At 60.2% G+C, this 12,696-nt stretch overlaps 1 protein-coding gene across 1 annotated transcript; it reads right to left on the bottom strand.

The window, feature by feature from the left end:
- Nucleotides 1-8,016: 8,016 nt before the first annotated feature.
- On the bottom strand, nt 8,017-8,939 carry LOC117648065 (endocuticle structural glycoprotein SgAbd-8-like). The gene is made up of 2 exons (XM_034390232.1): nt 8,863-8,939; nt 8,017-8,779 (listed from the first exon to the last, which is right to left on the bottom strand). Exons 1-2 carry the CDS (start codon nt 8,872-8,874, stop codon nt 8,141-8,143), a joined length of 651 nt encoding a protein of 216 aa, XP_034246123.1. The 5' UTR covers nt 8,875-8,939; the 3' UTR covers nt 8,017-8,140.
- Nucleotides 8,940-12,696: the final 3,757 nt, after the last annotated feature.

Below are 12,696 nucleotides of genomic sequence, written 5' to 3' on the forward strand. Positions count from 1 at the left end.
GGTTATCGTGATAGGACCCGCAGGACTCGGAGGACACTCGGGGAGGACAGCCCCGAAGGCGAGGCAAAGAGTCGGTGAAATAACGGGCAGATAGCCGAGCCCAACGAGGGGGCCAAAGTGACGTCACTGGTACAAAAAAAAGTGCAGCAAACGTATGGAACATGTCTGGTCGATTTTTCACTCAGACCATCGTACGTACCTAACCGAGTTAGGTACCTAACCTAACCTAACCTAACCAGCAACGCACTGCGCGACGACGACCCCAGTTCAAAGTGCACTCATTCGCTTCGACATGTCAACTGGGCGACACACTTTTCCCTCACACGGTGAGCCTTTCCCTTTATGTTTCCCTTGTCGTCCGTCCTCCCGGCCCGAGTTAGCGAAATCGCCTTGATAGCAGTTATTAAAGCCATTATCATTATATCGGCTCCTTTCGGCTCGGCGTCCCCAAACCTCAATTTTCCGAGGCGGCGCGGAGCCACCGGCAGCAGGCTGGTTTCTGTCTCTCTCGCACCTAACCTAACCTGCGGGGCGCCCCGCGAGTGGGAGAGAGAGAGGGAGGTGCTGTTCGGAGGCAGCCTGCAGAGCGGCACCCGGGGGCAACTCGGACACGTCGTAAACATCGACTTGATGAAAAGGCGGGGACCAGGCGGGGCCCGGGCGGGGTCGGCTCGCGACACCAATGACACCGCAGCAGTCGCACACATGCACACAGACACACAGACACACAGACAGACAGACACACACACACACCACACACACACACACACACACACTGCTGAAAAGGTGACGGCCCCGTTCAGTCATTTTGACTATCTTCCGCCAAACCACGTGATGCGCCTTGCGTGTTGCAGTGAGGTTGCGGGGATGCGAGGCCCGTCCGAATTGTAATTGATAGTGATTGGGGGGATAATCGTGGATCGCAACGAGGGAAGGCAAAAGGGGGCTTTCGATTAAACGGGATCACGCGCGTGTGGAGTGAGCGGTCGCATTTCCAGGATCACCAATTGAAGGGGTGGCGCTCATTCGTAGAAGCGAGGGGCGCACAGCACAGTGGGTCAGAAGACCGGCGGAGGCGGCCAAAACTCTAGACGCGTTTTGAGCTCCAGAGTCGCCAAATGGGACTTGAACCGAACGTGTGACCCCACCAATGGATTATTTCAATGGACTATTGGTGATTCAGCTTCACTGTCACTCGTTCTTACACAGACAGCCGGACAGGCAGGCACACACACACACACACACACACACAGAGCGTGACGATACGCGTCTCCTTACCTTCAAACGGTGTCCTCCACTGGCAGCATGTCCTGGCGCACTGGGTTCTGCACTCGATGTACGCTTAGCTCCACTGGGCTGGGCTCGGCTCGGATCCGCTTGGCTCGGCTGGCTCGCGCGCGCCGCCCGTGACTGGGTGGCGACCGGCTCGCTACGGTGGCCGAGGACGATGTGAGGCAGGATGCGCTACGGAACGGCCACGGCACGGCCACGGCACGGCCACGGCACGGCCACGGCACGGCCACGGCACGCGGGGCGAGGCGTGGCAGAGCGTGGCGGACGGGTTAGTGGGAGGAGCCTACTGGTCCCTCCTACCAGCCTCATCAACCCCGTGCCGCCCGCCCCCCCGCCCCGCCCCGCCCCGCCCCGCCCCGCCCCGCCCCGCCCCGCCGCTCAGTCCACAGTTACGCTGTCTCACCTAGGGCAGAACACGAAGCCACGCGAAGCCACGCGAAGCAGGCCGCGCACGCCAGCACGCAACACGCCAAACAGGAAAAAAGGCAGACTGCGAATCGAAGCCAATGAAGCCATAAGTCGGAAGGCGGTCCCACGATCCAACGGTTCAAAAAACATGTTTGAATGAGGATTTTGGAGCGTGACGCTTTGATGCGGTTGCGAGCAAAGCCGAGGAAAATTCGACTGCCGCGTTGAATCGAAGTGGAAAACCTCGGTCCTGGACGCCGAGTTGAACTTCTAGCGGTTCCAGAGGCAACCTAACCTAACCTAACCTAACCAAGCATGACACTCCGCCTGAAGGTTGGCCAAAGGGGTGTCGAGGGCCCCCCAAAAAGCCGTCCTGGATCCGCCCCGGAGGCGCGCCGGCGTGGGACAGGCGTGGGCGGCGCTGCGGCGCGGGGCATGGCCCACTGGGCATGGCCAGGGCGTGGCGGGGCGAAGCGCGAAGCACGCAGTGCACGCGGCACGCCAAGCATGGCGAGGGGGAGGCCGGCGTCGAGGACGTCGCGGGCGTGCCGTGCCGTGCCGCGTGCCGTGCCGCGTTGCGGGGCGTGAGGCGTGAGGCATGCCGTCGCGGCGCCCCCTCCCGTCACACCCCGGCCAGGCCAGGGCAGGCCGGCGCGGCGGCGCGGCTCGGCGGCCAGCCAATGGCGGCTCGCGTCAGCAGCGGCACGACGGATGCGCTGCGGCCGACCGACCAATGGCAGCGCGGCGAGCACGGCGACGCCGCGAGGCACGGCACGGCGCGGCGCGGAACGGGCGGCCCCACCACGCCGAGCCACGCCGAGCCACGCCGCGCTGTGTCCGTGGTGATAATTCCGTTCCGAGCCCCTCCCCGCCCTCCCCGTCGGTTAGGGGCTTAATTCGGGAGAGCGCCACTCCCGGCCCGCAGGCCGATTCGAGCACGTCTCTCTGTCTCTCTCGCACCCGCACCGCGGCGCAACCGCCCCCGCGAGTGCGAGAGAGACAGAGCGACAGGCAGCCCGCTCGGCCGATTCACAATATAACTCCCTAGAGGCTTGCCGGGCTTTATCGCTGGGCCGCACCTTGGTGGCGGAGCGCAGCCAGCGCAGCGTGCAGGGAAGGCCGCCGGGGACGCCGAAAAGCGAGGACGATTCTACATACATTTTAGAAAATCGAAAAGAAAAGAGTGCTAAAACAGCTTGCCTCAGGTGAGGCTCGTACTCTGAAAATGTCCTTGGGCTGTGGAAATGCTCTTGGCTTGTGGCGCCGGCGGCAGAGTTTTGGCCTCACGCCGCCGCGCCGCCGACGGCCATGCGGTCATGTCGAGTACCGACGCGACCGAAGCACCTCGGGTTCCGGCGCGGCTCGCCCGGTCTTTATTGGACATTAACGGTAGACCGAGTCACTGATGTGCCATTCGAATGAGTCTGCGTCCGAGGCAGTGTCGCCGCCGGGCTGCAGTGTGCGAGTACGTAAGAGACGACAGAGAGACCGCTTCGGACGTCGTCGCCGGGGCGAAGCGTCTGGACTGGACTCATATACGCCGGGTGATACTTTGGCGGGTCGCTCTGTCCCTGTCCCACTCGCGGGGCGTCCCGTGTGGGTGCGAGAGAGGCAGAGCGACGGCCGAGGTTCGCCATTCAGAGCCACTTCGCTCCGCGCCACATGTTGCTGCTCCCGTCTGCCTGTGCGACACTTGAAAAAACCTAACCCAGTCATATGAAACAATTTCGCAAAAAAAAAAATTAAAAAAGTTTGAACCCGCATCCGTGAAAGCTTTTACGTGAGTGTCTGTCTCTGCAAACCCACATGCAGTACCGTATCGCTACTCGATTCCTTTGTTTTTGATGAATGTTTTTTTTTTGCGGTGCACGCGGTTGAAAGGCATCGATGAGGCGCTAATTTCGAGTTTAGCAGGAAGGGTTGCGGCGGCTCCGGACCCCTTCGAGGGCTGCGCTGTCTCTCTCGCACACTGACGGGACGCCCCTGGAGTGCGAGAGAGACAGGGCGACGCCACAGGGACAGAGCGTCGTTAATTACCGACGTCCCCCCGTTTTATAAGTCAATCTACCGCGAACATGCTCAGCTGCAGCCGTGGTGGTGTGCGTGTGCACCTTGCTGCACCTGCCTGCATCGCCCTGCACCGCCCTGCATCGGCCCGCTTCGCCTGAATCGCCGCCACCCAACGGCTCGGGGAGGAACCCTAACCCTAACCTAACCTAACCTAACGTAACCTAACCTATCGTGTGAGCCCACCAATGGACTCCTCGTTCGGAGAGCAATCCATTGGTGGGGTCACACGTTCGGTTCGAGTCACGCTTAGCGTCTCTGGAGCTCAAAACGCGTCCGTGATTTTGGCCGCCTCCACCGGCCTTCTGGCCCACTGTGCGGGGCGAACCTCAGGCGGATGCCCCGGCCGGCGGGTACCCCGTGTACTTTGTGCGTAAAACGAGCAGTCGTTTGTTTGCCGTTGGGCTGCTGCAAATTGGGTAGTCCAGGACGTCCAGGACGTCAAGACGGTCGAGACGGCGGCGGACGTTCCGCGCGCGGCGGAGTGGCGGTAAAACAAATGCCCGTCGGCTCCGGACAACCTCATCCACAGACTCGTCGCTCTGTCTCTCTCCCTGCCGCGCGGACCGCCCCACGAGTGCGAGAGAGACGGGGCAACCCAGGCGGCGGCTTTACGTTTTAATTCGCAATCCTCCATCCGGGAGCGGCGGTTCGTCGTCGGCTTGCCGTCGCCGTCGTGCCGGGGAGGAGGCCGTCATCGCTGGTATGACAAATGCAGCGGCCAGAACCAAATCGTGAACCAATCCGAAGCGTTCCCGTCTTAGGCCGGATACGGTGCTACACTGTCTGCTACACTGTCTGCTACACTGTCTGCTACACTGTCTGCTACACTGTCAGTGACACTACACTGCACGAGGCGCCTTGCCGCTTCCTCGGCGCCATGGACTGCCGTCAGGCACTGCTATAAGGCTGTCTGTCTCTCTCGCACCCGCAGCGGATGCACCACGGGTGCGAGAGAGACAGAGCGAAATAGTTTTCCCGGCTGGCCTCTACGCGACGGCAGGCGATAGCCTCGGTCGCCTCGCCATAAAGGTGCAACAGTGACCACCAAATTGGCTCGTTAATTTCAGATCGGTCCAGTGTATCCGCACCACTGCAAGCAGACCGGACTGAATCGACTTTTGCAGTCCGATTTTATTATTAAAGTAAAGGACAGCAGTGCACTGCTCGGAGTAAAATAGAACGCATAAAAAGGGTGGGGCTGAGAGGCCCTCGAACCGAACGTGTGACCCCACCAATGGATTCCTCGTTCGGAGAGCGATCCATTGGTGGGGTCACACGTTCGGTTCGAGTCCTATTTAGCAGGGGGTGGAAACGGGGCTGATTTGGCGGGCCTTGGCTGCGGCGATGCGTGCACGGCCGTTTTTGCCGTTTTCACCACTTTACCGCGTTAGTTGGTAAACCACTTTCCAGCTGAAGTAGTCGTCTTAACGACAAAACCTCAACGCGTACTTAAAGAGTAAGGTTGAAGGATCAGCAAATAAGCTCCTTGGGCCGAATTGATACTTACAAAATGAGATATTCACATTTTTGTAACTTGTTTACATTTTTTTCGGCGTTTTCAGGCCAGAATCGCCGCGCCCGAACGCGGATGAGCCATTTAAAACAAGTTACAAACATGTCCATGACTCGTCCTGTGGGTTTCAAATCTTCAAAACGGGCTTATTTTCTCGAAGAGACAACATTACTCTAGAAGTACACGTGCAGGATTTGTGCATAAGATGTCTACTTTAGCTAGAAAGTGGGTTTCTAGGAACCACAAAAAAACAACAAACAACGGCCGTGCACGCATCGCCGCAGCCATGGCCCGCCAAATCAGCGCCGTTTCCACCCCCTGTATTTAGCGACTCTGAAGCTCAAAACACGTCTGGCGTTTCGGCCGCCTACCGGTCTTCTGGCCCACTGTGCGTGGTGGCCGCTGGAATCGGCGTTGCGTGTTGAGCGTGCTCGGCCGGCACGCGCACGCACGCTCCACCGCCACCCTGGGTCATCCCTGCCGTTCTGTCTCTCTCGCACGCCCGCGGGGCGACCCGTGAGTGCGACAGAGACAGAGACAGCGGTCTGATGGGCCGTCCCAGAGTCCCCGCGCGAGGTGTCGGTGAGAACTTCTGCTTCAAGTGGCAGGCAAACAGGCAAGCGCGTGGTGGCGGTACGTTGGCACGCCTGCCGGATCGTTCCGACTGTCTATCTCTGTCGCACCCGCGCGGCGTCCGGTCGGGGTGCGAGAGAGACAGCGCGATACTCATGGGAACCGCTCGGTCGCTGTAATCGGCTGGATTATCCTGCAGTCCGATTCCGCTCTCGCTGTCCGTCTCCATCGCACTGCGCGGGGCGTGGCCGGAGCGTGCCGCGCGCAGTGCGCAGTGGGCCAGAAGACCGGTGGAGGCCAAAACTCGAGACGCGTTTTGAGCTCCAGAGTCGCTAGTTGGGACCCGAACCGAACGTGTGACCCCACCAATGGATTCCTCGTTCGGAGAGCAATCCATTGGTGAGGTCACACGTTCGGTTTGAGTCCCATTCAGCGACTCTGGAGCTCAAAACGCGTCCGGGAGTTTGTCCGCCTCCACCGGTCTTCCGGCCCACTGTGGGGGTGCGACGGAGACGGCGACATGGTGTCATGTCAACGCGCCCCTCCCTTATCGCGGCCCGCCCCGCCCGCCCTGCCCGCTGTCGTGGCTTTTCGACCCGATTGCACCCGCTAATGAAAATCCAAGCGTGCCCGCTCCGTCTCCCTCACACCGCCACGGCGCGGCCCGCGAGTGCGAGAGAGACGGCGCGACGACGCCACGGTGTGGACTCCGTGTTGCACTCCACGGGGGCGGCCGAAAAGCGCCCGTCAAAGTCGCGGGGGCGTTGCCGCACTTTCCCACACTGGGACATCGATTCCAGGGGGCATATTTTTTTCGTTGTGGCCACTGTGTCATGCACTCTCGCGCCCGTACGGCCTGAGACGCTCCGCGAGCGCGAGAGACGGTTGGCAACCCCGAGTTGACCCCGACAACCCCGAGGTGACACCGGAAAGCCTCTCCGGTTGCACCGACTTGGCAGTGCACTGGCAGTGAGTCGGCCGCAATGTGTCCGCGGGGTGCAGTGTGGTGGTCCGAGGCCGTGCCGCCGTGCCGGGGGTGGCCATGGACCGTGACGGTGTGGTGGCTAATCTCTTCCTGTCAACAAGTCTGGCACTTGGAGGGCAGCAGGTCGGGCCATAAACGCCGTATGTCGCGTGGAGAGCCCCGCAGCACAGTGGGCCAGAAGGCCGGTGGAGGCGGTCAAAATCCTGGACGCGTTTTGAGCTCCAGAGTCGGTAAATAGGACTCGAACCGAACGTGTGACCCCACCAATGGATTGCTCTCCGAACGAGGAATCCATTGGAACGCCTGTGTGACTACTGAGGTACGCAAGTTCTACCATGCGACTTTGGTTTCTACGAGGCTTCAAGTCGCTGAGGTCGCGGACATGTGACGCGCTGGCCCGCCCCCCGCCGCGCGTCGTGCCGGAGGGGGAGGGGAGGAGGAGGGGGAGGGGAGGGTGCCGGCAGGGCCAGGGGGTGCGCGCGTCGGCGCGTCCACGCGTCCGCTCGCGAGGAACGTGTATACAAGGGTGGTTGACTTTTTAAACGCAGGCAGCCGTGAAATGGCAGAGTGCGCGGCTGCAAGACAGCGACGCGTGTCGCGTGTCCCCGACGACGGCGACGCGGCGCTGTTGGGGAAACAGCGTGACAGTGGCGCGGTGACGGGGAACCACGGGGGACGCGGCGACGAAACGCGGCAGACGCCGCGCAGAGACAGCAGCGCGACCACCTGAGGAGTCCTCGGCGCGGTGCCGCGTGCTGTGGACCTAGAGGGTCACGTTGGAGGTGCAGAACGGTGGGCGCGTGCCGCCGGCAAAGGGTTGGACGGCCAACCGCCGAGGCCTTCCTCGAAGGTGGCGGCGAGTGGCCTAGACGTAAAGACCCTCCCCGCCCTCGCCAGTGGCCTTGCCGGCCTTGCCAGTGGCGTGGCTACTGGAGGGGCTGGGAGGGGCCGAGAGGGACGGTAATAGAATGGTTCATCTTTCTTATCGCGCTGTCCAGCCCTCCGCCACCCCGCTCGGCCACGCCTCCAGCGGCACGCAAGGGATGGCCAAAGCCCGGACAGCAGCCTTTCCAGCCTTCGCAGAAGTGGCCGAGCGGACACACTGGCAGAAAAGATAAGACAGGCAGGCAGGGTGGCCGATCAGGCGATGCAAAGTCAAGTTTTGCGCTTTGGATAACACTTGCAGTTAATTGGTGTAATTCATTTTATTTCATCACAATTATCTTTGTTCTCCGATGCGGAGCAATAGGTGTAAACTTGTCGAATATCACAGAAGAGGGAGCTGACTCCGCTCCGCTTCAGTTCCTGAGGAGCCTGCCCTGCTCGTCGTACTGCTCGCCGCTGCGGGCGTTCTCCTCCAGGGACCGGAGGATCTCGGCGGGGATTGGCGGAGGGGTGGGCAGGTGGTCGCCGGCGGCCCTGAAGCCGTTCTCGTCGGCCACGTAGCTCACGGAGTAGACCTGGCCGTCGTCACCGGTGTAGGAGTAGGAGCCCTGGGCGGCCACGGCGGGGCCCTCGGCGCTGTTGACCAGGGAGCCCTGCTCGCTGACCTGGATGCCGTTCTCGGTGGCGTAGCTCAGCTTGTAGGGGCCGGCGGGGTCGGCCTCCTGGACCTGGGACACGATGCGCCACTTGGGGGCGTTGAGGCCGGAGTAGCTGGCGCTGCTGGCGAAGGCGGCGGGCGCGGACGAGTACTGCGAGTACTGCAGCACGGCGGGCTGCTGGACGGCCACCTGGGCTAACACGGGCGCGGCCACCTGCCTCACGGCGGCGTACTGCTGGCGATAGGCGGGCACGGCCTGGACGGTGTACTGCTTCAGGGAGCTCTTCTGGAGGCCGCTCAGGCCGCTCAGGCCGGTCGCGCTGCCCAGCGACGAGAAGTGGAAGGTGTCGTCGTGGTAGTCGGCGGCGGCCACGGCCACCAGGGCGGCGAGGATCTGCGAGGACAAAGGGCGTCACCGAGACCACCAACACCCCCGAGGACTACGACGACGGCGTGCTGCAGAGGCGGCGTGCTTACCAGGAACTTCATGGTGCTGCTCGGTGGACGCTGGGCGACTGAGTGCCGTACGGGTCCACGGTCCTGCTTTATATACCGCCACGCCCGAAACCGAAACGGCATCGGAATAAAATGGGCAAAACCTCGCGCCCAGACTACCAGCGATGCGGGATGCGCCGGCCGGCGACAACCTGGCGGACTTGGCGACGAGATGAGTCGAGGAGGAGGAACGGTCCGCAAAGGTTGCTCCCGAAACGAGACCGGCAAAAAGAGCAAAGAGGCTGGAAACTGGAAGCGGAGCATCAAGGTCTAGGCGCCACCGCGTGGAGTCGCTTGGAATCCACGGCCCAGCGGCCCCATTTGAATATTTATGTCCGCTTATCGGAGAAGACGCTCCATACCGAAGGTTGAGCAGACCCGGAAGGGATCGTTATTGTTTTGGTTTCGTTTTTGGAATAAAATCCTTTTTTTGCACCACGCGGTCATCGCACAGCAATGCACCTGTCGCGATGCGAGCACGTGTCTCTCTAATGAAAGGGTTGGTGGCCGGCCACTGCAAGCGCGCGCGCGTGTTGGTGTGTGTGTGTGCGTGCGTGTGTGCGAGCGCCTTGTCCTATTGCGACTGCATTTCGATAATGACCGTATTGATTTATTGGAGCGGTGTGTGTTTTGGCGTCCTGCATGCTACGCACTCGGAACCATAACCTTGTTGCGGAGAGGGTTGTAAAGCTACCCCCTTTTTTCGTGCGTGTGTGTATGAGTGTGTGTATGTGTGTGTGTGTGTGTGTGTGTATGGATGTGTGTGTGTGTGTCCTCAGGGACCAGCCGACGGGACAGCCGGCCGGGCCCCAGCCTCGTTACCAACCCCACTCAACCCGAACGGCCATGCGGCCATCCATCCGTTCAGGCGATGACTTTATAGAATGTGCCGGGGTTGCGGCGGTAATGGCGTTGTGGTGTGGCGTGTGGTGGTTCCTCTGCACGGCGAACGAACGGAGGACCCGAACGGACCCGAACGGACCCGGGGACGGGCCCGAGCGGCTGTCGGCCAGAGAACCCAAATTCTAAGGCATGCCACCGTTGCTGAGGTGGGAAACTCTTAGCTCGTGCACCGTTCCGGCCTAATTTAAAACACTCAGTCTGTTTACTTTTCATTCACTTCTTTTATTATTTGTTCTGGCATCCTTTTGATTGAGATCACTTGGCAACTGTCCCCATCATCCTGCCAAATGTCTCCTACTTTGACCACAACAAGAATAAAATAAACGAAAACAAAAGACAAGACCGCGTCGTTCAGCAGAACTAGTCTTTTGGCCGGCGTGGGGTGATTCGGGCAGAAAGGTTGGCAGCGATGCACCGTAAGGAGTGTCATAACAAAATTACGGTTGCGCCAATTATCCCGTTTTAGTAGGTGGCCCCACTGGTGCGTCGCAGGCAGTCAAGGCGGTCGCAGGTGATGCGCGAACCTCCTCATCTCCCCCCCCCCTCTTTTTCCAATTCGACTGCGTCTCGTTCGATGCCCTCCGGCGCAGCCGACATCACAACAGAGCGAAATGGGCCGCGCGTGTGCGGATATTCAGCAAACGTTTCGAGCTTTTTCGAGCGAATTTCAGTCGTGGACTTTTCATTCATCACTTCATGCGCGCGTGAGTTGGCGGAGGTACAAAGTTCTCAAAACTTGTAAACTGTTGACGAACATCTCGGAACGGTTTTCCACCACACTGGTAACGCGTTCTCGTCCACGGCGTGGACTCCACGCCCCCGCCGAGTGGACTCGATGCATGAATTGGTATGAATGGAGAGGTGCTGCAACTAAGCCAGCGCCAAGGCATTGCTAGCGACCCCGTGCGAGTTCGTTAGTGCACTGTTAGGGCACCGCACTGTTCGGTGTTCACCTCATGAACAGCCGGCTTCCATCTTGCACGGTTCATAAAGCCGTCTCGTCTTCATTCACACGTCGCAGCGCTCTGTCTCTCTCGCACTCGTGGGTCGGCCCGCGGGTCGCGCAGGGGTGCGAGAGAGACAGAGCGCGTCTGGCCGGAGATCAAAGCGTTCCGTCCAGTGGCTGGACGACTCCAGCGCCTCAGCCCACTGCCATAAAGCAGCTCGTCTGCAACATTAGGTGTGATATTGTGATGCGATGCTCCGACAAAAACCAACACGACAGCGTCAAAACCGCTCAAAACTCTCCGGTTATTATTTTATATTATGCCCCCTACTCTGTATTTTCACTTGCAATACCCACTGCCTATTGAATAAAAATCTATCAAAATGAGGTCCTGTCCCATTCTCCGCTGTGCTGCCTGGAAAGCATCTCACCAAGCGGATCCAGTACTTGACTGTTCACGGAGCTGTCAGGGGGGCGTGTGGCCCACACTGTGGGCGGGGAAAGGGTGGGGGTGGGAGAATTCCGCGTGAGTTTGCGACGCGGGTGGCGGCGGTGGCAGCCTGGTGGCCGCGCGGTCGGGAACATCCCTAAGTCCCTACTTACCCCGCCTCGCCCGGCCCAGCAGGGTGAGTCTGTCTCTCTCGCACCCGTACGGGCCGTCCCACGAGAGCGAGAGAGACAGAGCGTGCAGGCCAGTGTCACAACCACCCTCCCCTCCGCGCCGCTCACTCCGCGCGGCTGCGGCACCAGCGATAACACCAAGTTAAATTGTACAATCTAATCAAATAATTAGATTCCCCCTCCAGTGGGCCGGCCCGCCGCGGCCCGCCCGGCACAGGGATTACGCCGGATGAAAAAAGGCGAGCGATCTCCTCCCTCTGCGCTGCCTGCGCTGCATATCCTGGGCGCGCCAATCATTCTGGAACGGACCCCTTTTCAATTCCATTTTTGGCCCGCCAATACGTGCGAGCTTACCGAGGACTTTGGAGGACGTGCAGGTAGCTGCCAAGTAACCATTTTGAAAACTCAAGGACTTATCTTAAACGCTCAATAAGTCATCCGCTGCCGCGCTGTTTTTTCGTGGCCGAACAGGACTCGCTGGTCCACTGTGATGCATTGGGTGCCACCGTCTCTGCAGTGTGCATCCCATTCCAGACGCCTCGTGAAAACGTTTTAGATAAGAGGGAAGTGCCAGTGGCGGTGTTTCGGCATCACACTGCAAAACAACCACGCCCGGAATCAACCTAATCCTCGGGTCCGCCCGAAATTTGCATGAAAACGTAAATTTGCATAGGACAACAACCACCCGGTTTCGTTTTCGTTGATTTGAAATGGTACCTGCCGCCTTTGCCAGGTTTTGCGGTTTTTATGCTGTCCACTGTCGGGCCCAGCTCTCCCTGCTGCATCTCGCAGCGCTCTCTCGCGGCGTTCGCGGCAACTTTCCGGGCGCGGAGTATCGGCGGCCGTCGCGGCTACTCCGCTCACTCGGCCGCGATACCCCGCAAGTGCCACCTACCGTGCCACCACGCTGCTTACTTTATTTTGTTCTCAAATCCCCGTTACAGTATTTTTCAAAATATCTCCGTCTTCTGGTCGTTTCAGCCGGTCCTTGCTTATTGGCAAAGTCTTGACGTGCTTCGGACTTGCACGGTCTCTCGGAGGCGCGCAGCGCAACCGTCAGGAGGAGTCCACTGTGAGCGCGCCGGCGCGCCGCGGACAGAGTCCGGCAGACGGCACGCGGAGACACCTCCTCGACCACATGCTCCCCGACCAACTCAAACTCCTTTCAGCCGCTGGCCAGCATAGCGGACATACTGTGAATACCGCGCATAGCGGACAGACCGCTCCCACTTCCCGAGCGATGTGCCCTTCTCGGACCCACTCAGGATATTTTACATGACAGCGCCGAAAGCCTGTCTCAGATAATGGTGCGCGGAACTTGGACGACTAACAGCCACAAGAACTCA

Source organism: Thrips palmi, unplaced genomic scaffold, assembly GCF_012932325.1.
Source record: "Thrips palmi isolate BJ-2018 unplaced genomic scaffold, TpBJ-2018v1 HiC_scaffold_3, whole genome shotgun sequence".
Taxonomy (NCBI): domain Eukaryota; kingdom Metazoa; phylum Arthropoda; class Insecta; order Thysanoptera; family Thripidae; genus Thrips; species Thrips palmi.